This window comes from Dermacentor andersoni, chromosome 1 (genome assembly GCF_023375885.2).
Source record: "Dermacentor andersoni chromosome 1, qqDerAnde1_hic_scaffold, whole genome shotgun sequence".
In the NCBI taxonomy this organism is placed as follows: Eukaryota; Metazoa; Arthropoda; class Arachnida; order Ixodida; family Ixodidae; genus Dermacentor; species Dermacentor andersoni.
The window spans coordinates 114,536,602-114,563,708 of NC_092814.1; the positions used below are offsets into that span (position 1 = coordinate 114,536,602).

The 27,107-nt window shown below is 41.4% G+C and overlaps 1 protein-coding gene across 1 annotated transcript in view; it reads right to left on the reverse strand.

Moving 5' to 3' along the window:
• Positions 1-27,107, reverse strand: part of pnut (septin 7-like protein pnut) — a 79,270-nt gene that overhangs the window by 17,487 nt on the left and 34,676 nt on the right. The window contains exons 8-10 of the mRNA XM_050193649.3: positions 25,903-26,019; positions 5,265-5,400; positions 130-293 (exon numbers count right to left, since the gene is read on the reverse strand). Of these exons, the coding sequence (XP_050049606.3) occupies positions 130-293; positions 5,265-5,400; positions 25,903-26,019 (417 nt within the window). The remainder of the gene's footprint in view (positions 1-129; positions 294-5,264; positions 5,401-25,902; positions 26,020-27,107) is intronic.

Here is a 27,107-nt window from a genome sequence, read left to right on the forward strand (position 1 = left end):
TAAACACAATCTGCTTGGATGCCTTTCCACTGTTGGTTACACCCCCATCACACTTTACTTGGCACTGCTCTACTCCGAGCCCCAAATACTGCAAGAAGAGTATGGTCTCTATAAAGAAAAAACACTCACTCTTTAGAGCTGCTGTCCACAGCCATTTTGCGGAAGACATCCTCCATATCCCTGTGGGCTATTTCAAAAGAACTCTTTTCCTTGTCGAAGTTGCGCCGCTTCTCTTCTAGCTCAAGCTTCTGCTGCTCCAGCCCCTTCTTCATCTGCTCGTGCCTTCTCTGCAACTGCATACATACCGTCCCAATATTAGTCACACAAGCAGGATACGCTTCCTTTAAGTGTCAAGTGAAAACATTTTTTTTTGTTCAGTTTTCTGTTTCATAAAGCAGGTTCTGGGTGTAACAAAGAACACAGGATATGATTTGAGAAAACATTAAATACAGAAGACGAAGATAATGATGAGTAGCCGGGCAAGGGAACAAGAGTTCAGGATCGCCAGTCAGCCTCTAGAGTCTGTGAAGGAGTATGTTTACCTAGGTCAAGTACTCGCAGGGAACCCTGATCATGAGAAGGAAATTCACAGAAGAATAAAAATGGTTTGGAGCTCATACGGCAGACATTGTCAGCTCCTGTCTGGAAGCTTACCATTATCATTGAAAAGGAAGGTATACAATCAGTGCATTTTACCGGTGCTGACATATGGGGCAGAAACTTGGAGAGTGACAAAGAAGCTGTACAAGTTAAGGACCGCGCAAAGAGCGATGGAACGAAGAATGCTAGGCATAACGTTAAAGGAGTACTGACACGAAAATTTTCGATCTTGTTTTTTCTGCTGCAATAATTAGCTGACCCAGTAATCCCGGCAAGAAACATCATTAGCTTCAGAGTGCGACAGGTAATTATTTGGAGCCGTGTTTGTAGCGACCAGGCCAAGTTTCAGTTTGAGAGAGCAACGAGATGGGCCAAAGAAGCAATGTAAACAGAGCTGGACACGTGATCGCACAAAACTGTGATGTACGCACGCCGGTGCGCAAGCCATCGTGAGCTTTGTGTTGGTAGTTCGTTTGCTATGCCTGCACGTGCTTTGCTATGTCCTCGTCATCATCGTCATTCTCGTTTTCGTCCTCCAGCAGCGACTATTTCCTGCAGGCGGTAGACGACGTCGAATTAGACGAGGCCAACAACATTTGATTTGATCCACTACAAAACAGCGACTCAGAAAGTGCGGCTAGCGGCAGCTATCAATATGCGTACGCACCGGTACAAGCAATACAAGCCATTCGTCGAGGGCGCTTTGGGAATGAAGCATATTCCGGAGCAGTTCGCAAGGTGAGGGAAAAGTAGACACAGCATCAGGCTTAGGGGTATGTAGTCTTGGTGGAAGATAATCGGACTGCTCTAAGCTTGGCCGGTTTTGTTCATACTAGGCACGCTTGAAATGAAACGAGCAAACCTGGCTGCTCTTCAGTGGGGTCCATTCTATGCGTCCAGCAGTGCGCATGAACTTGGACCACTTCTGCCGCTTATCGACGCCGATGGTATAGCCAACGAGCGAGCCAAGCGATCTGATGATCGCTGGGAAACGGTATAAGGCCTAGCTTGCTGGCCGTCCGATCCGAGGCCGACGGCTCTTGCGACCTATTTGAAGCTGGTAATAAAGCATCTATATTCGTCAACACAGTGAACGTCTGCACATTTATGCCGCTCATGAGTGAGAATACAATTAGTCTTCCTGACGGTGTCAGTAGTGATGAGAAAACACGTTAGCTAGGCGAGCCACTTCGCAGAGACGATTGCAGCGACGGCTGCGCTGAGCGCTAGCGAGTCAAAATCACGCCAACGATTTACTATATTGCGCCATGTTTTATAACATGCACACTTTTGAGGTCACTTTATGAGTTATTTCGTGTCAGAAAGAAATTTTAGCAGATTTTTGTGCCACCGTCATCGGCGAAAGAGGTCAGTGCATTACAACCGGGGGGGGGGGGGGGGGGGGGGGGAGAGAGAGAGAGAGAGAGAGAGAGAGACCGGGGGAGAAGTGGCGAGAAACTTGTTTGCAGGGCCCACCCCGACATCAGTGAAAACTCGTGACGTAGCATTTTCTCGGTTCTTTACATTCCTTTCTTGATGTCGATGTTGCGAGGTGCTGTGCTTTGTGGTTGGCTGCGCGCACATACTTTAAAATTGATTTTAAATATGTTCGAAGCTGTATTTGCTGTTGATATTTTGCAGACGGTGTGTGTGTGCCCACATAAATTGATCTCACACATTAACTCGACTTTGAAATTTTGTGTCATTTAAGAGACAAAGAGAGCAGTCTGGATTAGAGAACAGACGGGGATAGCCGATATTCTAATAGTCATTAAGAGAAAAAAATGGAGCTGGGCACGTCATGTAATGCGTAGGTTAGATAACCGGTGGGCCATTAGGGTTACAGAATGGGTGCCAAGAGAATGGAAGCGCAGTTGAGGATGGCAGAAGACTAGGTGGGGCAATGAAATTAGGAGATTTGCGGGCACTAGTAGGAATCGGTTGGCACAAGACAGGGGTAATTGGAGATAGCATTCGTTCTGCAGTGGACATACAATAGGCTGCTGCTGATGATGAGATAGCTTATTACAAGAAGAAACATTCATTAACAACCACACACATAACCACAGCAGATATTGTTCAATATCTATTCTCCCGGAATGCCAAACAACACGGTACACTAAGCCAATTCATTTTGGGTAGGTTTCTTAGCTTATCACTATTGCAGTGTTGGTTTCATACTTGAATATAATGTGCACATAAGTGCTTGTTAGAATTGGATAAATAGGGCGTATAAAATGTAATAATGGCTTAACACTGCAAACAATTTGACTACAATGTTTTCCACCCCCTCAAAAAGCATGACATTTACTAATAGGTTCCATACTGCACAGTATTACATTGTTAAACAGGTTGTAATTTAGGTGAATTAGAGCAGATACTTGTAGCACTACTGTCTGGTATAGAGAAAAACGGGGGGAAAAAAAAAAGCAGAGTTAGGCCCTTCTGGCAACCCTGAATGATTTACTGAGATAGCGCTCGTCCCGGGTTCCTGCTTCGTCCTTGTGTCATTCTTGTGCTATGTATCCCAGTTTGTATGTATCCCACCAACAACGCCCAAACTTCTTCCCTGCTTGAGAAAAGCAGTTAACAGCACAATGGCAACGGCATGGCTAACACAAGGACGACAGCACGACGACAACGATGATGACAAGAGTGGTACAAGAGTGGTACAAGACCTATGACAGTTTGTTGACTGACACCTAAGACGGTGGAGAGCTGCCTTTGTGAGAGCAATGCTGAGAATACTGCGCTGAAAATTGTGCAGTGAATGTCCATGCTTCATATGGCCAAAAATGTAAAAATCAGGCTTTTTAGCAATTTGACTACAGATAAAAATCAATTTAACAAAGTGATGACCACGCTCGAATTATTTCATTAAATCGGGAAGTTCGGATAATCGAGTAAGGCATTTTTTGGTCCTGCGAAATCTAAAATTCTAATGTAGCGACAGCCAAAAGGTAACATGGCATTGTATTTGCTGCTAACCCATGCCTACAAGTGTAAATAGTCCATGAAGGCGGCCCAATTACTGCCGCCCCTACCGTCATCTGGTACATAAGAATGCTAGTGACTGCAGAGTCCGTTGTTCCGAGCATGGGCGTGACGTGCAGCCTCGTCAAAATGAAGCTAGGGCCGTGACTCGGGTGCCTAGATGTTTTAATGCGATAGTGTGAGCGCAAAGCTCCAAGAAAAACCTGCCTGCGTCAAAATTAGAAAGAAATCGCAGCTTTTTTTACTAATTTATTTCTGGAAAAGCTTCATTAAATATAGTTTAATGCAAGCTAGTTTCGTTAATCCAGGTTGATGACAACACTGAACCTTATGGGTACTTGCCAGGGAATGGAAATTTCTTCGTATAGATCGTCAACTTCGTAAAATCGGGTTTCGTTAGATTGCGTTTTAACTGTATCTAAATTACTGTATGACCCTAAAATGTTGCACATCTCATCTTCAGTTCATTGATGCTATCTGTGCCATATATTATCTCAGTATCTTCTTTAGCTTGCCAATGAGAATGATTTGAAGTGTGCACAGAAGCAGGACATTACATTTATTTGTTTCTTGAAACATTAGTGCTTTGTGAAGTAAAATTTAAACACAAGAATCCATAACTGAAGAATAAGTTTCTCTAAAGTATTACAAAGAGCGCCTGCAACCAAGTAAGCAACCCATTTGTTTTTTTTCAAAATTAGCAAATTAGCCAGCAGCAGGCAAGTGTCATTGAAGCACAGTGAATGGGAATCGCACTACCATAAATCAAGGCAGCACCTTGAGTGGAGGAATGTTTAATCTTTCAGCATCACTGACGTACCAATATATTTCCACATTTACATCCTGTCATGTTCCTTTTGACATTTCTTTTGTCAGACAGGAATGCAAGGACCATACCAAGAGAGCATTTGCCATTATCCGTGTCATCTTATTTCTGCACAGCCATAAAATAAACCATTGTGTTCGTTTTATATTATCTGAGTAAAAAAAAAACAAAGCTGGGTGTTGCGTCATCTTGGAAAAAACCTGACATTGAAAGGGTTAAGGACACTATACTCTGTTTCACTGTACCTTGGCAAATGGCAAAGGCTGTGGGACCTCTACACTCCATGCTGAAAAGAGCCATCCACTTCCTAACATAGTTCGTGGTTTCTTTTTTTTAAAATGTGAATCTCTTTGTTCAAAACAATTTTTGTCGTCATCATTAGTCATTTTTTTTAGAAATATAAATATATTTGAATTTTTTTTCCTGACACATACATGTGATGCTACCTGGCTTTCCAGTTTGGAAACATCAAAGTTGGGCCAACAGACAAGGGGGTGGGGGTGACAAATGCCCACGCACACATGGTGCATACGTCATTTGGACACACGTCACTGGAATGTCTGCACCATGGCTTTTAGTTTTCTTTTTGAGCATACGACAGCTCTCACTCAGGCCTGCTGCAGTGGTGGGTGGAGTGATACACCGGGAGAAGTCATGTGGAGTTCTACCATGATACTGTTGGCCTACTGCGCCCGCAGCCTTTCCCCGTTTTCCACGTTACGGTGGATCAGTATAGGTGAGGCTGTAAAATTTGCCATAAGCTTCCTGCAGTAGTGTTTTCATGCAAACACAATTGCTTCGTAGGGAAAGAGCAATAATAATGAGAAATGCAGGGGTGACTTACGTCCGCTTCAGACTCCTTAAGCTTCTGCATCTTCTCACGGACCTTCATCTCAAACACCTGCTCCATCTCTTTCTCCATGCGTTGCATCTTAGCTTCGTGGTCTTTCTTTTCCTCTTCCATTTGTGCCAGTGGATTCCTGCAGGGCAACCATAGCCCCGAAATGGCCAAGAGGGTGACAAGAGAGTGCCCTTTTAGTAATTACAAATGTGACATACAAGGTCACATGCTGCATGCACATTTATCTACACTCATTGTAGTAACTGAAGACTGCACGCTCCTATATGAAAGAAACAGACAAAACCATTAATCTCACAGGTTAGATATGTACCAGTTAGTTAAGCGATGACTGTCTCTAATGGTTACAAATGCATGCAAGATGAAATTACAATTTTTGCTGTACAATGAGCATAGCAGTGGCACACATGAGAAACTGTGTGATAATTGCACATGCAATTGCAACTGTGGTCTTAGCTAAGGTTCACTAATTGAGTCTAAAGTCATTAACTTAATGCACACGTCACGACTGTGGAATTCAAGATGACCAATGCTCGACATATGTCCCCTTGGTAGAAATCCAGGAACTAGCAAAAGTTGCAATATATGCACCCCAAACTTGTGGCTTCCAATGTACAATTGCAACAGGTGCTCTCAAGTAACTTAAAAGCTAATTAGTGAAATTAAGTTAATGGGCCCCTCACTAGGTCTCAGCACTGCAAACAAAGTGCGTAGATCTTGTCGTGATGATTGTGTAAGATAAATATTAGTTAGGTATGTCATGAAACCATCCAAAAATTTAAATGAGAGCCTGTGCCCCTTTATTTTTTATTTTTCTAACCAACAAAGACAACGTTGAAGGCTTAGCCTAACAGATCGCACTTTCTGCCTGCAACATCAGGTCAGGACAAGATAGATGCTGCATAGAAATATCCAGCTGTAACGTGAAAAACATGGGGATTCCAGTGAAAGAGTATGCAATAGCGCCATCGGAAATGCACCGTGCAGCAAGACAGGAAAAGAGAAATAAAGGCTTGTGGTGTAAACCTGACATGGCCTCTTGCCTTTGATATGGGAGAAGGTGTGGGAGGAATGTCACTAGTGGACACCAGTTTAGGCAATGGGAGAGAGCTGCTGCTGTGGAGAGGGTACCTTGCCTATTGCATTATTTGCTCCTACGTCTGATATTGCTAAACCTTAGTGAAAGATTGACGTGATAGCTCCCTCGACAGTGCTTTAGAACTCGGTGAATAATGGAAATTTTCTATGGGTCTAGCCTTACAACGTTAAGCTGTGCTTACTGCACAGTTTCCGGTGTCTTATTAAAAAATTAGAACTTAAATCCCCTATTTTTAATACTTGTAGACAGTCATCATAGAAGCACGTCATATGTAGCAGAGGTGAAGATAATCTGCCAGAATCATTACATGAAGATGGTTTACAGAACCAAAGTATAAGGTTGCTTGCTGCAATTTTCAGGGTCTAGAAAGGTCTCTCACAAAGGAATTCAAGGATATTTACTGACTTTGAAGGCCTTGTGCTGCTAAATTCAATGACATTGAGGGTTGCAACGGGTAGCAGCATGTGCACAAAGCTAAACTGATGTTATTTATGCACAACATTTAATACACTGTGTGAAAAGAGTACACTGTCTTGTAACCAGGCTCACATTAAGCTCAAGAGAAACCTTGCACATTTCCTTTTACTCCTTGTTGTTTTGCTTTTCACTGTGTTCCATATGCCTCTGGCCTTTAAATGTATGTGATGTTAGATCAAACTTTTCCAATCCATGGTGTGCAGCTCATACCTAATGCAGCACCATTATTTGTCTGCTTTAAATCCAGAAGTTGCCACTTTTTCTTTTGTGTATGCAGTCCTAGTGAATTCTAGATCACATGGCAGATGAACCACATGCAATACAATGCGAGATGAATGAGGTATCCTCGATATTGTAAACAATGATTAGACAGTTCGGGCTGCAACTCTTACCTACGGTTGCATAGGCGTGGATAAGGAGCAGTGTCTATACCATATTGCAGTGCTTCGTATTTAACTCAATGATGGCACGAAAAACAGATTTATTTTAGATGCTTTAAAAATTTTCACTTTAGACCGATCTGAGCATCAAGCTTCATGATGGGAAAAGAAATTATGAAAAGCGTTCAAGCTCCTATAAAACATTTGAAGCTTGTTTTCAATTAAAAAACAAAAAACAAAACAGTGAGATGTAACCAGCAAAGGAATGTGCCAATGCACCAGCTACCCTGCATGCAATATCCAGCACAGATAAATATCTAATATCTGCGCTAAATGACAGGATAATGTTTTCTGCTCGTAATCATGAACCAACCAGCCCAAATGCATACCCATCCGAAATCTAATGCTACAAGTCCCACGCTCAAGTGAGCACACCTCTTTTCAGTCAAAGAGATAGCACACTGATGCGAGTGATATGCTTGTTTTTATCTGAAAGGCCCAAGTATTCCCCTGGCCTTCTCAGACTCCCCTCACAGAAAATATGGCATTGCATCAAGCAGGGCACACATAAGAGAACAAGCTTGCATGCACCATTTCAGTCAATGTGGTTGCACACTCCTTTAACTGTAGTTGACATTTTGGCAGTGTAATACACAAAAGATAACAGAAATACTACTTCAAGCCTCTCAGTCAAAGAAGCATAATGACATGTTATCAGTGTGCATTACCAACTCCGACTGAAAAAGAGTATGCTTATTTGAATAGTGGCTTATATATAACAATAACTATCAGACATTCGTTTGCACAACATGTGGTGTTAAAGTAGCTACTGCAGTGGCATATACACACTTTCGAACTTCTGGAGTTTTTCAAGGTCCCATATGGAGACCGAACATTGTTTTCAAATAGTAATTATGCATCACTGTGCATGAATTTGCTCATTGCAGGAAACAAATTTACCTACATTGAACATATGGTGCACAATATACAGTAACAAGAGTGTTAGTAAGCAGGTGTCATAAACAAAGATCTTAAATGCTAAAGAGTGCAGGAGCCAATTTTTGTGTTTTTAAATAACAAAACTTAGAACAGTATAAAATATCTTTAAAGTGGAAATAAATGGCTACCTTCAAAATCGTTCCAAAATGCTGTGGTCAATTATTTATTAATATTCTAGAATATCATTCCTGACCAATGGAATAACAGATTGCCCTAAGAACCATATACATTCTAATCTACCTCCTTATGCATCCATTTTTGTGTAGGAGTATGGCAATACCTGATACAGCAGCTACTCAGAAAACTATAAAGACAGCCAGTGAACACTAATTACAACCTCTAAAATTTGTTTTAGCAAAATGTATGAATGCTAATCTCCTATCAAATACGTGTAATAGCACATATTGTAGCAGTTAGGGCACACGCCTTTTTGTGTTTCACTGTTTTTTATGGACTAGTTTCAAGTGGACACTTATTTAAAAATTAGCCTAAAACATCGTGAAATTAAGTGTGAAATCTTGTCAAGGTGCCATTTCGTCTGAGTTGTGTTAACAGTATAAACCTGACACTCTTGCAGAGAAGGTGAAATTGGATAGACGCTATTAACACAGCAGCAAGTCTACTAAGCTGAGAAAGAGAAACAAGTTTTAATGAGATGCTGAAGATTTTAGCCTAGCGTTTTGCCTGACATGCCACTCCTGATGCTGGGCGAGTCCAAAGCTGAGCCTTAAGTAAGCCAAATACTAAAACCTGATATACTTACTAAAGCTGGAACTACATAATGGAACCACAATCTCTGCTGATCACCATACATTAAAGATGCCACTGCATTAACCACTGTGCCCCAGTATTTTGTACCCTACTTCTCATGCCACAGGGACAAATGGCAACAGGCTTCGAATTATACAGTGTAATCATTAAAATAAACATGGCAGTTTCTTTTCGTCTTTCTCATTATCATTTAAGAGCAGTTTTATGAAGTCTGAAGACTACAGATATAACATTCCTCCAATGCCTTGCCATGGCACAAGGTGCAATGAAGGTCACACACCATTATTCAGTTTCACTGTCGACCATACAACCATTGCTATGCATGTACAGCCATTAAGTACAGTCTCAATGCTTCTGACACACCCACACACGTAAAAAAAAAAAAAAAAAAAAAAAAAAGAGAGCTTGCAGAGGAGAAAAAATATCGATTTTAGGTGATAGGTATGCTATCTTGCAGCTATGCAACATTGCGTTACTTGACCAAATTTGTTAAGAAGGAGGGCACAAGCAGGAGTCAATCCTGCATCATCTTGTGCAGTCAGATTAGAAAATTTTACTAGTGAGCACTACTTTTTATGCATGCCTTAGGCCCTTTGCCCTAAATGATGTGCTTGAATTACTTTTACAATACAGCTGAACCTCGTCATAACGAAGTCGCATCTGCTATGAAAATACCATCAGTATCTACTATATTCACAGTAAGCACACACATTGCCATTAGGGGTCAGGACAAGGTCCACGTGAAAGAACCTGCAATTTTTATGTTCTGTTGACGGCTTGCAGCACTGATACATGGTGCGAGAGCAATAAGAAATTACATGCACTTTGCACCATTACTAATACACAACTGTGTGATCAGCACGGTAACACGAGATCAGCACACTGAATCGCCAAGTTTGCGGTCCAACCAACCCAATATTCGAGCATGCGTGTCCAGAATGTGGAATTTTAAGTTGCTCTTGCCGAGTACAGCTGCTGACAAATTTTTGGGCATAGAGAAGGATGCACATGGACCCGGACATTAGTACTTAATAAAAGGAAATGAGACATCCACCCAAACGTAGCAAATTGCTACAAAGCAAACCCATACGGGTTCCTCGAAGAAAAATTCCTCCTCGTCCGGGACTCGAACCCGGGACCACCGCCTTTTTGGGGCAGCCACTCTACCATCCGAGCTAACCAGGTGGCTAGCAGATGGCAGGGCGAAGTCGAATTTGTCAACAACTCGAAGCAAAGGCCAGAATTTGACATAATAGTTCTGTGGAAGCCCGCCAGGTGAAGAAAAGTAATTAATAAAGAAAAATGAGACATGCACACAAATGTAGTAAAATGCTACAAAGGAAACCCATACGGGTTTCTCAAAAGAAAAGCCTCGCAGTATAAGAAAAATTCGTCCTAGTCTGGGACTTGAACCCGGGACGACCTTTCTGAGCTAACCAGGTGGCTAGCAGATGGCAGGGCGAAGTCAAATTTGTCAACTCAAAGGCAAAAATTTGAACGTACTAATTCAGCGGAAGCCTGCAAGGTGGTGAGAAGTAATTAATAAACGGAAATGAGATGGTAATAAAGGCAGCCGCTCAGATGGTAGAGTGGCTGCCCCGGAAAGGCGGTGGTCCCAGGTTCAAGTCGCGGACCAGGACGAATTTTTCTTCTTCAACTGCGAGGCGTTTTTTTTTTTTTTCGAGGAACCCGTATGGGTTTCCTTTGTAGCAATTTGCTACGTTTGGGTGGATGTCTCATTTCCCTTTATTAATTACTTCTCTCCACCTTGAGGGCTTCTGCAGAACTATTACGTCAAGACCTTAATACTATGGCTGTATGTGTGATCTCATGTTTTACTGCCAATGAAGTCTGCAGTTGACAGTGAGCTTCCTGCAACGTATTGTTGCCAGCAACTCCCCACCGGCCTATGGCAAATTTTCGTCACAGTTGTACTGCTGCTAGGCCTAACCAGCACTGCTTCTTTGGAAGTCCATAACAAAAGTTGGAGTTTGGTGCAGAGTTGACATGGTGGCAACCTTAAATTGTTTATGGCCGATCGCACGCACTAATTAGGTCCGAAATATGAAGTGGCACAACATGCGGCATTTGAAATTTCGGTTGCCATTATACATTGGCTCTAAGGATAGGTGGCGATGCCACGAGAAATACAAGTAAGTGCAAATGTATGAAAAAAACGTGTGTGAAAAACAAGCAACGATTGTATTTGACACTTTTGCTACCGCAATAAATACATTTAGCCATGGTGCAAATAAAAATATGCTTTGCTATAATTTACACCAAAGTCAATTTCTCATTATTTTATTGCAGCGAGATAATACTCCACTAAAATAAAGCATGACTAACCAAATTTAGATGTTCCTTGTTACATCAAATTATTCATTATATTGAGGCTCGACTGTGTTCAACGATACTAAAGTTGGCAGTAAAAGCTGCTTCGCTGTCTTAACCTTGCAAGTGATACCATCTTAATTTGCAGAGAGCCACTCCTGGCTTCCTTTTGTAGCTTCAATAGCACAGAATACATGCCACCTGCTGCAATGTTGATAAATAAATCTAGAAATGACTGACTTTTGCACAATCAAAGGGGTTTTGACATGCCAATGATGAATGGTTAAAAACAAAACATGAGCAGTACTTTTAAGAACTGCCTCAATATTATATGGCATCTACATTCTTAGTCACAGCACAAAAGGGTTTTTTTTTTTTTTTTTTTTTTTTGTACATGGTGGGGTAAGACAACGTCGGAGGCTTTGAGCAACACAGCATGTTAGGAGATGGAAATTGCACGAGGCAACATGTAAATGCAGAAAATGAGCATGCCACAAGTGAAAAGAATATAAAATAATTTTGGTGCCTGCATCTTTTTTCCCACACAAAACCGAATGCTTCAAAACAAAGGAATTATTTTCATAGGAGCCTTTTCTCTTTTTCCGTGTACATCAGTTAATCTCACTGAGGTCTGCACAATCTATTGGTAACTTACTTTTTACTGTTAAGTACCACGCATTCATTAAAGCAACCCTTCTTTATGCTTCTACATTAAAACCAGTTTGAACCTAGTTTGAATAAAACTCCTCTTTTATTTGGAAGCACCTAAGCCAATACTAACAAAGTAACACTGCATTTTAGCACAGTCCTGTAAACACAAGATGCTACAACCAGGGTGTCAGAAGAAAGTTCTTTTCGTTCTGGTTTTAGTCTCATTCCACTGAAACAAGTTCCGTTCCAGTTCTGCTCCGCGACAAACAACCAAAAAAAAGAAAAATTGGCCTGTAATGATTCATAACGGTTTTGGTTCACATGCAAACATTTTCTAAGCAAAAGTAACGATGAAAACATGGTATTTATTTTTCTGAATAAGTGAATTATGGATTCTGAGAGCATGCTCAGTGCATTGAGTCAAGGCACTGAGCATGATCTCAGAAGCAGCACGTCATCGAGTGTACTCACCGAAATGCGAGACCACTTATCCAATAAAACAAACTTAAACAAACATAAATGAACGATTAAACTTTGGTAACAAATCGTTGAACCTGTAGAAAATGAAACGAAAAGCTCTTCAGTGCGCAAGTGTCCTGGGCTTGCTACGATGCCGATCTGCTAGTGCACCGAGTGGCAGGCTTGATTAGTGGAACGCTCGACCGGCTATTGCTAGCACTATCCCTGTATGAGATACGTGGTTACGTGGACCCCCGAGATACACGCTCTGGGATTCTCACCTGTGCTTGCATTTATTGCACCTTATTGCGCCTGCTAGCCGAGTTGCCATCCACAAAACATGCCGATGGGCGCGCGACAAATTGCGGAAGTCCGACTCACCGCGACCAGATAACGAGCGAGTATGTTCGCGCCATGCTGAACACCAACGCCTGGTCATTCACGAGTCACATGAACGGCGGTGCGTTTGAACGATCATGTTCGTCCATTCCGAGGTAGGCCTCACGAGACGGTCTCGCAGAAGCATGGATCAGCGCACATGCAGAACGTTTGCGCCGCTTGCTGATCCCGAACCAAAGAGAAAGAGCTTTCTCCTTCTTGCGCTCAAGTAACCCCGCCATAAGGTGGCGTTAGCAGAGTAACACTCGCGCCATCTCTCTTACTACCCTGCAAGCACACCGACCGCCGCAGTAAAGCCACGCGGCGAAGCCGGATTACAGGAGACGGGAGCTATGCGAGAAAACAACATATCAGGGGACGTGTGAGAGTCTCGCATCCCCACAGCGCTAATGCTGATGTTGTTTGACATTAGTTTTTGGGGATTCACGACTTTCCCCTTGAACCGAAGGCCAATTAAAAATATTTCACTTTCACTTCGAAACAAAATAATAAATAACATTATGGTTACGCTTTCATTCTGGTCAAAAATAGTTCTATTTCGTTTTTCTTTTCATTTCATTCCGACACACTGGCTACAGCAAGCCTAAAACCCCAGGCAACATACTACAGTTAAATCTAATTATAAATAAGATAAAAAGTAGTGATTTTTGCTCTCTTTTTTTTTTTGTTGCTATAGACACTACTTTGTTTACAGTCACACATGACACCGATGGTTAATAATTTACAAGTGCACTGCATTTTACGATAGATGAATCAATGCAATTCCCACAGCCTGCACAACAGCCGAGTGACTGCATGCAAAAAAATTTTTCTCAGTGCTTGCAGTTAGAGTGGACTTTATTTGCACTAGAACAAATCACTGAATGCATGAACTGGTTTATTAAAAAAAAAAAAGGTGCCTGTTCTGCTGTGTTCACTATTAGCGTAGTTGCGTGTTCCAACGGGAGATCGAGATCAAATGACCATGCATAAGGTATCCTGGGTATCCGGTGGCATGGGTTGTATTCCAATTGTGGATTTGGAGGTGTTGCTCTACGCCAGAAAGAGGTGCTTGCTCATAAAGTTAGTCGTCTGCTCCGACTCTGCCACTGTAATTCACCATATATTGAAGGGACACTAACGGAAAATACTAAGTTGAGTTAACTCGATAGCTTATCTGTCAAGAAGTCTATCATTGTTTTCTGGGTGCCAAGATAGGACTTTGTTGCGTAAGAAACTGCCACCAAACGTCCTGCTGCAGCTCCTCAATTTGAATCGCCTGTGCAAGAATTGAGGCCATGATGTAGCCTCCACGTCACCTCCTCTTTTGCTATCTGCGAATCGGTCGCTCCTCTCTCAACTCACATTGGCGGCATTCCTCGAACCGCCTGCCTCCCGCCTCGACTCAATCTCCTAGCAATGGGCCATCCAGTGCCTCGATGTCACAGCACGCGTCATACAGTACAGGTACCATACTTCACGACAGACAGCTAGCGCCACTGATTTTCCATTTTAGTCATTTTCTCGCTTACAAAAGCCTTGTCACTACGAGTGATGAATTCGTTATTACAGAAGTTTGAGCTTTTAATGTAGTGCAACGTAATACAGTCAACGATATATATATATATAAAAGAAAAAAAAAATGAATGCAGGTTTTTTATTGCTCACAAGGGCTCAAACTGCTACAGGCATGCCTGAAATAACTCTGAAGGTTTGCCAGCACACTTATTAGGTGTATTGGTACTTGTACTGTGATGGGAGAAGGCAGGTGCACGTGTTTATAATTAAGGAATACGTAATGTGCCAGTGACAATGGCCCCTTTTCCATTCTTGGTATAATTCACCACAATACAGTTCGTACGCTTCACCGCATAACACCGCTGTATTGCAGCAAAGCTTATTTTTGCAGTATGCAACTTGCCATACTTTTTGCGCTTCCAAGCCGTTTGCAAAGATAACAAAGATGGAATCAGTGATATTGCTGACAGCGGCGCATTCTTTCAATGAAAAACACGGCACCAAACAGCAGGAAGCTGGGCCCCGAACATCAAAGTTGCTGGGCCTAGCGTTGCTGCAGTGGCTATGGCTGCCAGTGTATCGGCATGCGAGAACACCGATTCGAGGCTGTAAAATAATCAAACTGGCAGCAGTGATGGTTTCTATTAATGCTGTTCAGATCTGCGGTCACAGCACAAAGTCTGGAAAATTAGGCGGTGAAGGGCATTTGAAATTTCAGATGTCCTTGGCGGTGCTGCAAAGGCGTCTGAATTATAGGGCATATCCAAAAAATCTGGCGTCGAATAAATTGGTCGTCGACTGTATTTTCCTTTAGTGCCCCTTTTAAAGACAAATGGGTACACAGCTAGAGCCACAGCTGGTTTACAGCATCTGTGCTATTGATCACTTGAAGCAACTTATGGAAAGTCCCTATGATTTCACTGTTAATTCTATGTTATACATCTACTGTACTCATTATCCCTGCTTTTAAAGAACCCTGCTTAAAGAACTTGTGAAAATTACCACCTGCAGCCACTGGTTGTGAACCTTCGGGGTTCTGCTTCAGTTTCTAACAAGCAGTAATGGTGAAGCTTCGATATCAAAAACATTGATTTATGATACTAAGTGATACATCCACCTATATTTAAAATAAAATTTTAAATGTACGTTATGGTGTATTTAACACCATCAGAATTAAGCTTCTTACGCGTCCAAATTTTCACTGTAGCTGGCCTTTAATGAATGATTTGTTGAACCACGTTAACAACTTCAAATAGGATGCTGAAATTTATAATGTACTAGGTCACACTTAGGACACGCAGAGAGGTACTCCATTTGCTAGCGTCCATGTTTAGTCGACTGGTGCTTTACCCTTATGCTTGCATTTTTGCCATTACTGCTAAATAAGTACATTGCATGTACCATCAGCTTAAATATTAAGATACGAACAAGAAAAAACTGAGTGGAACACACTTAACTACATGAGAATAGGATAGGCAATCAGTACATAGCCAGTTTCTAAGCATGCTGTAGTTCCAGATGTGCATTTTGGAATCAATATTAAGCCACTGTTACAAACATTAGGCAAACACTGAAATGCTACCATACACTCTGGTCGATTTCTGATTGTTCGCATTTAATTTATGCAAACAGTACACACACACAGTAAGACAAATATCTGGCTGCATTTTCAACATTTCACTTATAAGTACGTTGAAGAAAATAGGGCAGTGCAGGAAAGCCACTTTTCAGTATTTTAAGAGTGTCCCACTACAAATACAGTACAGTTAACTTCCGTTAATTCGACCCTGACGGTACGATGGAACTGATTGAATTATCCAGTGCGTTGAATAAAACAAGATGCACAAATACTGCCAAAACACACTGCTAACTCATTTGGTAGTATTTGCCCAATTTAACATGCCCCAGAAACAAACGCATGCCCAATTTCTGTTTCCAAAACAGAAAACTAGGGCCCTATAACGTAAGACTATTCCAATATGTTTTTATTCCAATCTCCTGACGTCAAATTTGCGTAACCGCCGACGCAAGCATCGGGTGGTGACCAGCAGGGTTGTCTAAACAGACCAATCAAACACTCTCCTTGTTTATAGGAGGTCCCTTTTGTTTGCTTTAAAAAGGAATAACATTGCCTACAGTGAGCGGCTTGTCTTATTAATTGGCTGATAAGAGGCGAGGCGCACGCCCAAGTGGAGAGGGATACGATGGGGCCGAGCCAGGGCACTGAAAATCTATAACCGGATGAAGAGGGTGGCGCGAGCGTCTGTGATTGGTCCGTTTTCCCTTACTTAGCTTGCGGTGGCTGGTCGAAACTCGCGGTGGCATGCAACGGAAGGTTAACAATGCCGCTAAAAAGGATCCTCAGCAAAGAAGAGTTGGCTGAGCGAAATCGTAAACGTGCCAAAAGTGCTCGAAAATGTTACATGGCCACACAAAAAGTTTTATTGTACGGAAATAAACCCATGCTCTCTGGCCAGTCGGAGTAGCCAGTGCTTGAGCGATCGGCGACAGCCATCTTCTATTCCTTTCGGAACGAGGCAGTCTCCGGCAATTAAGAAAGAAAAAAAAAAAAAAAAAAAAAAAAAAAAAAAAAATCCAGTTTTATTCGGCGTAATAATGCGTCTAACACGTACACGTGACTTTGACCCGGTGAGTTTTCGCGGTTTTGTGATGTCACGTGGGAGGCAGGTGAAGTGGGTGCAGCCCGAAAACTTTTGACCAATAGCAGAGGGCTTATGGCTATAAGGCATCAAATCAGAAATAAATATTCTTTTTTTATTTCAGTTCAATCATGCTTAATCAGAGTGTACATGTCATATCTGATGGGGAGCTATCGCGGATTGCGTGACATCGCGTGAGTGACAGGCAAAGTGCGGGTGGCCCAAAAATGTTTTTGACCAATCACGGAGGGCTGATTGCAGAATTGGAATAGAAAAGTTTGGAATAGCTTTACGTTATAGCGCCCCTAATGCACATTCATTTTTCTTTTAGTAAGAAATAAAATATGTTGCAGTTTCACCTGAAAGGTGAAGGACCAATTGCAATAGTAAATTATTAGACAACTAGACAAAGCAAGGATCACTGGCGTGAGGGAGAGTGGTAGCAGCAGCAGCGCCCGAAATGCCCTTTGTGCTGCCTCTTGCTTCAATGCGAGTATGGCGAGAACACAGCACACATGAAGCTGTCAGTCCTCGGCGCACCTAGACTCTGTACCCACCTGAGATCACTTTCAAGATAGGGCCGGCGCGGACACACCCCACGAAGTGTTTGGATGTCTTTTCTGTCTTTTAATTTGATCTGTTGGTTAATTAAAACTATTATGTCGCTCCTGTCAAAGTATAATTTACAGAAGTCAACTGCATAATGGTAGTGCGAGGTTAATGTATTAAACTAAAAAATTAAATTATGGAGTTCTACGTGCCAAAACCACGATCTGATTATGAGGCACGCTGTAGTGGGGGACTCGAATAAGTTGGACCACCTGGGGTTCTTTAATGTGAACCTAAACCTAAGTAAACGGGTGATTTCACATTTCATTCCCATCGAAATGCGGCCGCCGTGGCTGGGATTTGATCCTGCGAGAGGTTAATCTATAAGTGTAATCCCCACAGTACATTTCTCAAGATGCCAGTACTTTCCCTGCACATAATTTTCAATATATTGGTCCCTCTTATTATGCAAGAAAACTGCCTCTGCCAGGCTAGCACATTATTTATGCATAATTTATTACCTCCATTGACATCAAACTGCCAAAGAGAAGACCATTAAAATTTAGATCACAAGGAATAGCCTTAAACACTGCACTTCACTGTAGATAATTATCCCAGCAGCGATTCACTCCCAAAACATGTGAAACACAAAGTGCCATGTACAGCTAGCAAACACTACAGATTTCATAACAATAAAAAATTGCCGAGCTTTTACTTATCCCCTGCTTATCTAGCCTGGTAAATTAATTTTTTTAATGAGTGATGCTGAGTGAGAAGTGGAGGATACACAACATGGAAGATAGCTCCATGAAAAACAATGTCCCAGGTTGCCATTGTAGTAAAATGGAAATTGAAGCACTGTCAGCATGGTCAGGCTACCAAAGTTTGTAGCTTATGGCTCTACTGAATGCTTGATAACATGTTGGAAAGATCATTTAACGAGATGTCACCGTGTTTATTCTATTATAAGGTGAGGGTGCCGTAGAGGGACTCAAGAAAACAAATAAAATATACATACTAAAATAAGGCAATATAAAGTACACTCTTAAGCAAAATTACACCCTTTTGCCACACAACAATAATTGTCATCTGTCTTGTCCGCATTTCCTTTCTATAACACGGCGAGTCCGGTACTTCCAAGTCCCGAACGGCATGCCTGTTATCAGCATGACAGAGCATTCTTGACAGGAAAGCAACGAGCGCAGCGTTTTCAAGGAAGGAAATTCAAGCAAGACAGATGACGATTATTGTTGTGTGGTAAATATACATCCCAAAGGGTGTACATTTGTTTAAGAGTGTAGCTGACAAAGTTTTCAGATTGGGCAGGGATTGACTCGAAGACCGAATGATCAGTAGTCCGAAAAACTGACTCACCAAGGCAAAAAATTATTTCGCATGTGGCCAATCTTGTGAATGCAGTGCTGAACTTACAAGTTTACATGCGAACATGTCAGTCTGTATTTCAGCCATTTTCATGCTGTTGATATAGGCCGAGAAAAGTATGGAGAGAGCTGGCACCAAATTTGCATCTCCTGGCAATTCGAACAAAGGTTGTCTGGTTTTTGTTAACAGGATAATCACGGTTTCACAACCTTCATTGTGCAGCCCTTCTTTTGCTTCATCGTGGCCGACATCGGCACAGACAGCGAGGGTGGAGCTGGTGGACGATTCTGAATGACAAAAATTCCTAGCAGAAGACGACAAAGCCGCCTGACACCATGCCACTGTTTTACGGTAAGCAAGAAATGTTGGACGTGTGAGACAGGCACAGTGTGCAGGCTTACTAGCTCTGGCTTGGCTTGTTTGAATTTTCAATGTCCGAAATTCGCCGTAGATTGCTACTGACACTGAAAGTTCAGTTCATTCCCAATACTACAACAGAGAAAAAGGTCTAATAAAATGAGTGTATTCTTGGAAAACATTTCCTGGCGTGTTTCACAACACCTCTCTACCAGCTGTCGAGACCAGGCTTTATTATCTCAATGGCTCATTGATGAGAACAGTGATCAAAGGCATTCCCTTTGTAATGGTGTGATAGCAAATACTGCCTTTCCTGCCAAAGTTGTCAGAACCTGTACTGCCATCTAATAGTGGTGTCATACGTGCACTTTCAATTACGATCGAGCCTAAGCAGGATTGACTTCCTCAATCATGATTGGCTCCATTTTGTGAGATTTCACAAAGGAGTCAACAGAGATAGAAAACTTCGATCCCGATCAAAAGCGCCTGTGTGACACAAGCACAAAAAGTGGATCAGTGGAAATTTGGCACTACTGCTGCCATATTGAAACAGTAATGAAACTATCAGCATTGTATATAAGGCAGGGGATGACTCCAAGGTTAAAGGTCTTGAGAAAAAGACCTCGCCTTATTTTCGAATAAATGTGGCATTTGAATAACCTTATATGCAGCTATTGCACATAACATTGTAATACTGTGACGAACTCGTGTTAGTGCTACACTGATGAAAGTAACATTATGCAAAGGATATGCAAGTATTGAAACCTGTAAGCCATGTTTCCCTATGGACTCTATTCAAGTTCCCTAAACGGCTTCGTTCACTGCATGATTGTAAAGAAATTTGTTACAGCTGTAAGACTACAAGCACTGCAAAGAAATGCATTCTTTCTGCATAAGTAGGCTGAACAAATAGCACACAAACTCATTTACTCATAGCTTTCAGTAGTGGTATTACATTGTACAGGCTCGGGTCCTCAAGATAAATAGCTGTAAAGTAACCAAATCCTAAACACGGATTCCAGCAAAATTAAGTATTTACTGCATTTGTTCATCTTGTTAGAATCATTTAAATAGATGAAATACAGTATTGCAGCATAATATATTAACTTTCTATTCATGATGAAGTTACTATCTCTGCATCCTTGATTCCATAAAAATTCTGAAGCAGTTTTTGTCTGCCGAGCGTACAGAAAGCCCCACTAATACTAAAAACTCTAAAAGCTCTTCTATGCTATTCCTACAACTGATCTGGCTTAGGGCAGGCATTTATAATTCATGCACATCATTTGGAAGAAAAAAAAAAGTGTAATGATGGTACTTTCCCCAGAAAAAAAAAAATGCAAGGACAAGGTCAACCATGCCCACAAAATAAACAGACGACGGTGCTACAATGCAAACTTTACACCAACCAAGACATCACAGGGGACTAACATGCAAATTTTTTGCACATGCTTGTGATGCCTCCATACGCTAGAGCAAAAGAGCAGCAAATATGCAAAGAACAGAAAGACAAAGCATAATGCAAGGTTCAAGTACAAAAGAGTTTCCAGTACACCAAGACAGAGGAGAAAGAAATGAAGACAAAGACAGCGTTCCTTAGAGCATTTAATATATATATTTTTTAAAATCTCAAACACAAGCTCAAAAGATGGCACTTACCAGAACACCATGTAAGTGTTCAGTATCCTTTGTGGGCAAGAACTAGCAAACAATCAGCGTGTCAATTCCACTGCCTCTTTTGTCTTTACTGAGGAACACGCAACATGACAAGGTAACAGAATGAAGGGTTAGACTACAAGCGAAGAGAGGAAAGACAAGCAAATTTGTCGAGAAAGAGAAAGAGGAAAGGAGAAGGAAGCATCTTTCACTCTACGCACACAGATCCAAGCTGTGCTCATAAGCAGAGTGCGACTTGAGTAAACACAAGCAAAACTAAAGGAATACAAGCCAGCATAAAGAAAGAATAGAATGCAACAAGCCTTCAGCACAATGATGCAACTAGTTCAGATCTTGTTATGTCCTGCACTTCCATGATTCATTTTTCCATAAAAAGCTGTCCATATGCAAACAAAAACCCTTGCTTTGCTAGCATAAGTAATTCCTATGCAGAAGAACAAGACTGATAAAGCCATTTGAGTGGCAAAACCTTCCATTACACAGCAACATGCAATTTTGCTGTTTGCTAAGTACTGCACTGTACAAATGACCAGGAACATGACTACATAGCTGTTCTGTGATAGTTTACCATGGTTTTTCTGAAGTGTGACAAATTCCTACATGAACACCAGAAGTAGATCGCAGCAACTAGGAACATTTCATGCTGTTAACAGGGTATGATCTAGGTAACTCCTCCTTTCAGAGTGCAAAGAAAAAAAAAATTGGGAAAGGCTGGCAGCTTTCATATTCATTAGAAAATTATTAAAACAACAGTTTCATGATAGAAAAAGCAGACAGGCACCAAACGCTACCTGAACAGCAAAAGAATGACCACTATAATCTACACTAATTAGCATGTAAAGCAATAAAGTGGAAACTGATGGGTGCAATTAAATAGCGCAATTCATGCAGCACCAACCGAAGGTTAAAAAAAAAAAAAAAAAAAAAAAAGCACACTTCTCTCAAACACATGAGGCCACGAAGCCAAGACAGAAGCTAAACAGCACCATTGTAACATTCTTTTATTTATTCATTTTTTTAACCACAAATATGTGCATTATTATAAGGTGCTTGAAACAGTTGTATGAAAAAAAAAAAGAGAGAGAGAGAGAGAGAGATAGAGGAAAGTTTGGCCTTAATTATCTATTGACAATTATCAACTAGCTGAAAGGTCACAATCAAAAATATGTAAAACATTTTTTTCCAAGTTATTCAAGAGTACCAATACTCGGAGGTGAATTCAATCAATTTAGAAGAATCACTGTTTACCCTTCACATACTAGAGAGTTCTTGACTGTCCGTACACCTATTACTATTTATGGAGTACCAAACACTACAGGCAAAGATAGCAGCAGCAGTGGTAGCAACATCTTGCGAAGCTTAGCTCAGCCACAATGCATTAAAAATGTTTTTGATGCATCATGAAGGTTATTATTGAAGCAATAAATAAAGAACAAAAAATTTCTAGGACTCCAGCAAGTCTTCTAACTCAACAATTGCAAACAGCAGCAATGAGCCTCCAAAAATATAAATAATCAGACATGCACAAATTGGTCCCAACAACAACATGGTAGCCCTGGAAAACATCCAAGAGAATTTGTGTGACACCTAGAGAAGTGTAAATGAGGCAGAAGTTAATAAAAAGATGGTTTTAAGAAATGAACACCGGTAGAACAAGCAATGCCACTCGGGTCAACTTCCCAACAAGGGGACTTGCTGCTACCCCGATGAAACGAGTACCCTTGTTGAAACTTTGGCTTCAGTGACATTACTTGTTCTACCAGTACTGATCACTTCAACAACTGGAAACTCGTGGACAATGCTAAGTGTCTCCACTACAAACTGAACAAGTATGCAGCTTGCATGCAGCAGCAGACATACGGGAACATTTCTTGTTCCCTCCACATCTGCTTCAAGAACCTGTGAATCTCGGAGAGCACGGGCAGCGCATTGTGAACACCAGTAGACAGAGTGAAGAGTACACCGCACTATACATGCACCGATTTCGCAGGTACCATACATCAATAAATTCTGTATATCAGGGTGCCCGAGATGTACCTGACAGAAAACCGTTGTTATCTGTCAGCGACATGCTATGCTTATGGCTCTTATGGATTGCCAACATGTCCAAATAGCAACATTAGCCTGAACCAAAGCGTGGCAAAAATGAATGAACAAAGAGAATCTGTTTCCTAGCTCATAACTGCTATTCACAGTGTAAAAGCTACTATATGGTGATGACTATGTTGCTGCCAATGCCTGTGACGCCAGCTGTTAACTAGAACATAGTCAGTCATTACATAATAGTCTGTGTGTAATATGGTTAAACTCAACGTCGCAAGATGGCACCACCAGTGCTGCTGTTCGCATACAAGTCTCCAGCATTTAGTACATATTGTGCAAAGCAAAACATTACAGACAGGCCAAGGCGCTTGTAATAAAAAACATTAAACTTCACAATTGAACCAGAGGAGAAGGACTTGCTTACCAAAGAAGAAAAACATCTTTTCAATTGCTGCTTGATAGGAAACTTACTGCAGTATCTTTGTAACAGTTGCATAAACTGTGTCTCAGAAACAACAATAAAGAGCTACAAATGTCCCAAAAAAGCTCAGACACACCTTAAAGCCACCACCAGATAAACATGAACGACAAAATATGTGGTCACAATAAATTTTTAACTGTGCATGACTTCAGACTTTTCTAAGTTACCTGGGAAAGGATAAAACATCTACACCTGCTTATCATATTTTATTACAGGGATTTTAAGCTTCTTCAGAGCAGCAACCCAGTCAACTTCATTTGAGGGCACTTTCTGCGAGAAAAGTTCAAGGGCCTGATTCTGTAATAGAAGTGCTATACTGTTTTTCCATTCTTTTCCCTCTGCATTGCTGGTCCATAACTGCTCATTATTACAGGAACCTGACCCTCAATGTGACAGATGAAAAAACAGAATCAATAAAAAGCTACAAAATGCTGCTAAGATCTTAGGTTGGAGTTTGTGTGGGTTATGTTCTGACACAGGCTAGAAATATATACCGTATTTACTCGCATAATGATCGCACTTTGTTGTCAGAAAAATTGACGCAAAATCAGGGGTGCGATCATTACGCGGGTTAATTTTCTCATGAAAAGAGAAAAATTTTTTTTTTTTTCGTCCCGTGTTTGCTGCGGGACACCAAAACAAAAATGGCGGCCGGTGGAGCAAGCCAAACGCGCCGAACACTATTTTTTCTTCTTCTCGTGAGTACATTACGTGCATTGAAACAGTTCCTTCCATATCAGTAATGAATAATATTGTTAATATCGGCAAGTTTGCGGCAATAACGTAGCCATGTCCACTTTGAGGGGACAGAAACAGATGGGCGCGCTTAGCTGCCAGTGACATAGAAACACATGGCCGACATGCTGCAGAAACTGCGGCATCTGTCTTCACTACTATCCTAATATGGCACGTTTCCGCTAAGGGTGGGTGAATATCTTAGCTGTGTTACAAGCGTCGGCATATGAATAGAGTACACTTTTAAAATATCAGGGTAAACGTGGCTACTATTGTTTCCGCTCGCGATTTGTTGCGTACCCACGAGTGCAAATGAGAAGAATCGAAAGGCGTCTTTTTTGTTGTTGTTGACCACAACCATTATAAAGCCTAACCATAAGAAAGGCAAGTTTAGTTGCAGCATTTTTTTAATCATGGAAGTGCAGAAATTGATGAAAGTAATGAAATGAGGCATCTACTTAAGAATGTTTGGTGCGTGCAGACTGCTTGGTTTGTCTTGAAGAGTCATTCGCGTAGCATTCAACAGATGGTAAGCGTGATCAATATTAGCTAGACTTGGCACACGACATATCGCTGCGACAAGTTCGGGGTACGATCATTACACGGGAAATTTTAAAAAAATCTAACTTTGACCACAATATTCAGGGGTGCGATCATTACGCGAGTGCGATAATTATGCGAGTGAATACGGTATCTGACTCAAGCACCCATGACCATATTTAGCCAATGCACACATCTGACAATAATTACCTCAGAAGACTTGAAGCGTCATAATATTTCGGTGGAACAATAACACTGGCAAGTATACACATGTATTCTTGCTATAACTGGTTAGCAATTTTTCCAACGATAAATCTAACTTTGAACACATAGTATGTATGCCAATAAAACCTAGGCCTGGGGTAATCTTGCAATGGGGACCACTACCGTAAACATTAACAGCCTGCATGGTGAGAGCTGTGGTACCACGGTATGCCAACAAGTACCAAAATGAGTTTTTTTTCATTTAACTCCCGTTTTTCATGAATTCAAGCGTGAATAGCTACAAAAAATTGCCAAGCCTAGCTGTAGCACAGCTACTTTATGGCCGCTTGCCCTCATTCATTCTGGCAAACACTTATGCTGAAGCACTGCAGGTACCTCACCTAAAAGTTTGATGCTACAAAACTAGACCTAAAACCTCAACAAAATATCTGCACTTCATGCTGTCATTTCGATGGCGCATCAAAATGCTTAGGGCTGTAAACTGTACAGTGTGCATCAAGTACACCACCTGTATAATTATAACGCTCTCCACACTTCCTATAGCTCTCTTTTCAAGCAATTTCTTTTAAGGTGTGACCCTAAACCTTTTACACATCCAAAATCCCTTCTACATAATCAATATTAAATGTGCCTGGAAGTGATTATGATGGGAAATATTCACTATTGTAACATGTCTAATTACTGCTTAGAGTGAAAATATCAACTGTATCTTATCAATTTTCTACTCCTTACGAACTGCCAAAACATAGCACTAAAAAATAAAAAAAAAATAAAAAGAAAAACTTTTCCTCCCTAAAATACGTCCAAAAGAAAAACAAAAGCACCTTTCCTCAATCTTTTAACACAGCATTGATGACAAAACATGTTACTGGGCACTTGTGATTTTCAGAATTGACGACGTAGGACTCACTTGTTGGATCTGCCATGACCTGGCTCCCCAGCACCGCCAACACCAGCAAGCTTTCGGCAACGGTAGTTTTCATAGTGGACACTGTTTGTGATGTCCTTCAGGTCCTGCATGTGAGTCCTAGGGGGAAAAATAATTTGATCTTGCAAACCTGCCCAGGGTTTGTACAGGTGGTTTGAAGCCCATTTTGCACATGCTTAAGTCTTTCCACACCTTCTCAGCATAGCAAGACTAATATTTTGCTGCTGCATGGTTTCTAGATGGATAAGTAAAACATCGCTTGAATGAAGCTACTTAATTGACTAGGTCCTGCAAAGCATTAAAAATGAGGAGGGAGGGTATCGTTTTTCGTCCGGAAGCCTGCGCAGTGGCTTCCGTCGATTACTGCGTGATTATGCAACAAAATGGTAGCAACCAGTCTGCCTGAATTCTGAATTTGCACTTGAACTTGTGCTCTGCCGTGACTGTAAAAGCATTCCATTTCATCTAACGCTGAGAGCAAAGTATCGGTGGTGTCTTGTCATTAATATTGAGATTGGATGCTTGTTTGGCGCTGTTAGGCCTGAGAAGTTTTGCTCACCAGATGGAGCTATGGCAGTTCATGCTGGCGGCATGGAACAGATTTCCACTGGCGATGACAGCATATTAAAGCGAGATCTAACCCACTGCGATTAAAAACATTGACCTTGTGGTACGTTTGAGATGTCTGTATGAGCGCATCATAGTACGTATTCGAAAAATGTAAATTTGTGGGTACGTTTTTAACGACGTCGTGTCCATGTGGTTGCTCCGCGCTGCGACGCAACAGCACGACTGGGTGCGTTTGTTGCTGTTGCTTGAATATAGCGTGCATGCGGTTGCTGCTTCAATTTCCAGGCTTTCATAAACACACAGTTTTAGTATTACCATGAGGCCTTGACTCAACATAAGGTGTGTCACTTTATATGTTATGTCTTCGTCGTGGAGGTTTCATAGCAGTCTCAACGTTTCCATGAGTCTGGTAGGTCATAATGAAACTAGGCATTAGCAGTGGTTACAGCAAACACTAAATAGTATGTATTAAAGGTTAAATTATTTGCAAAATTACAGGATTTCTTGGATGAGTATGCTGTCAGAAATGGATTAGCCGCCAAAGAAAGCAACCTCACCAATCACTTACAGTTCTGAATTTGAGACTCTGAAAGTTACAAACGAGCAATCGCAAATAT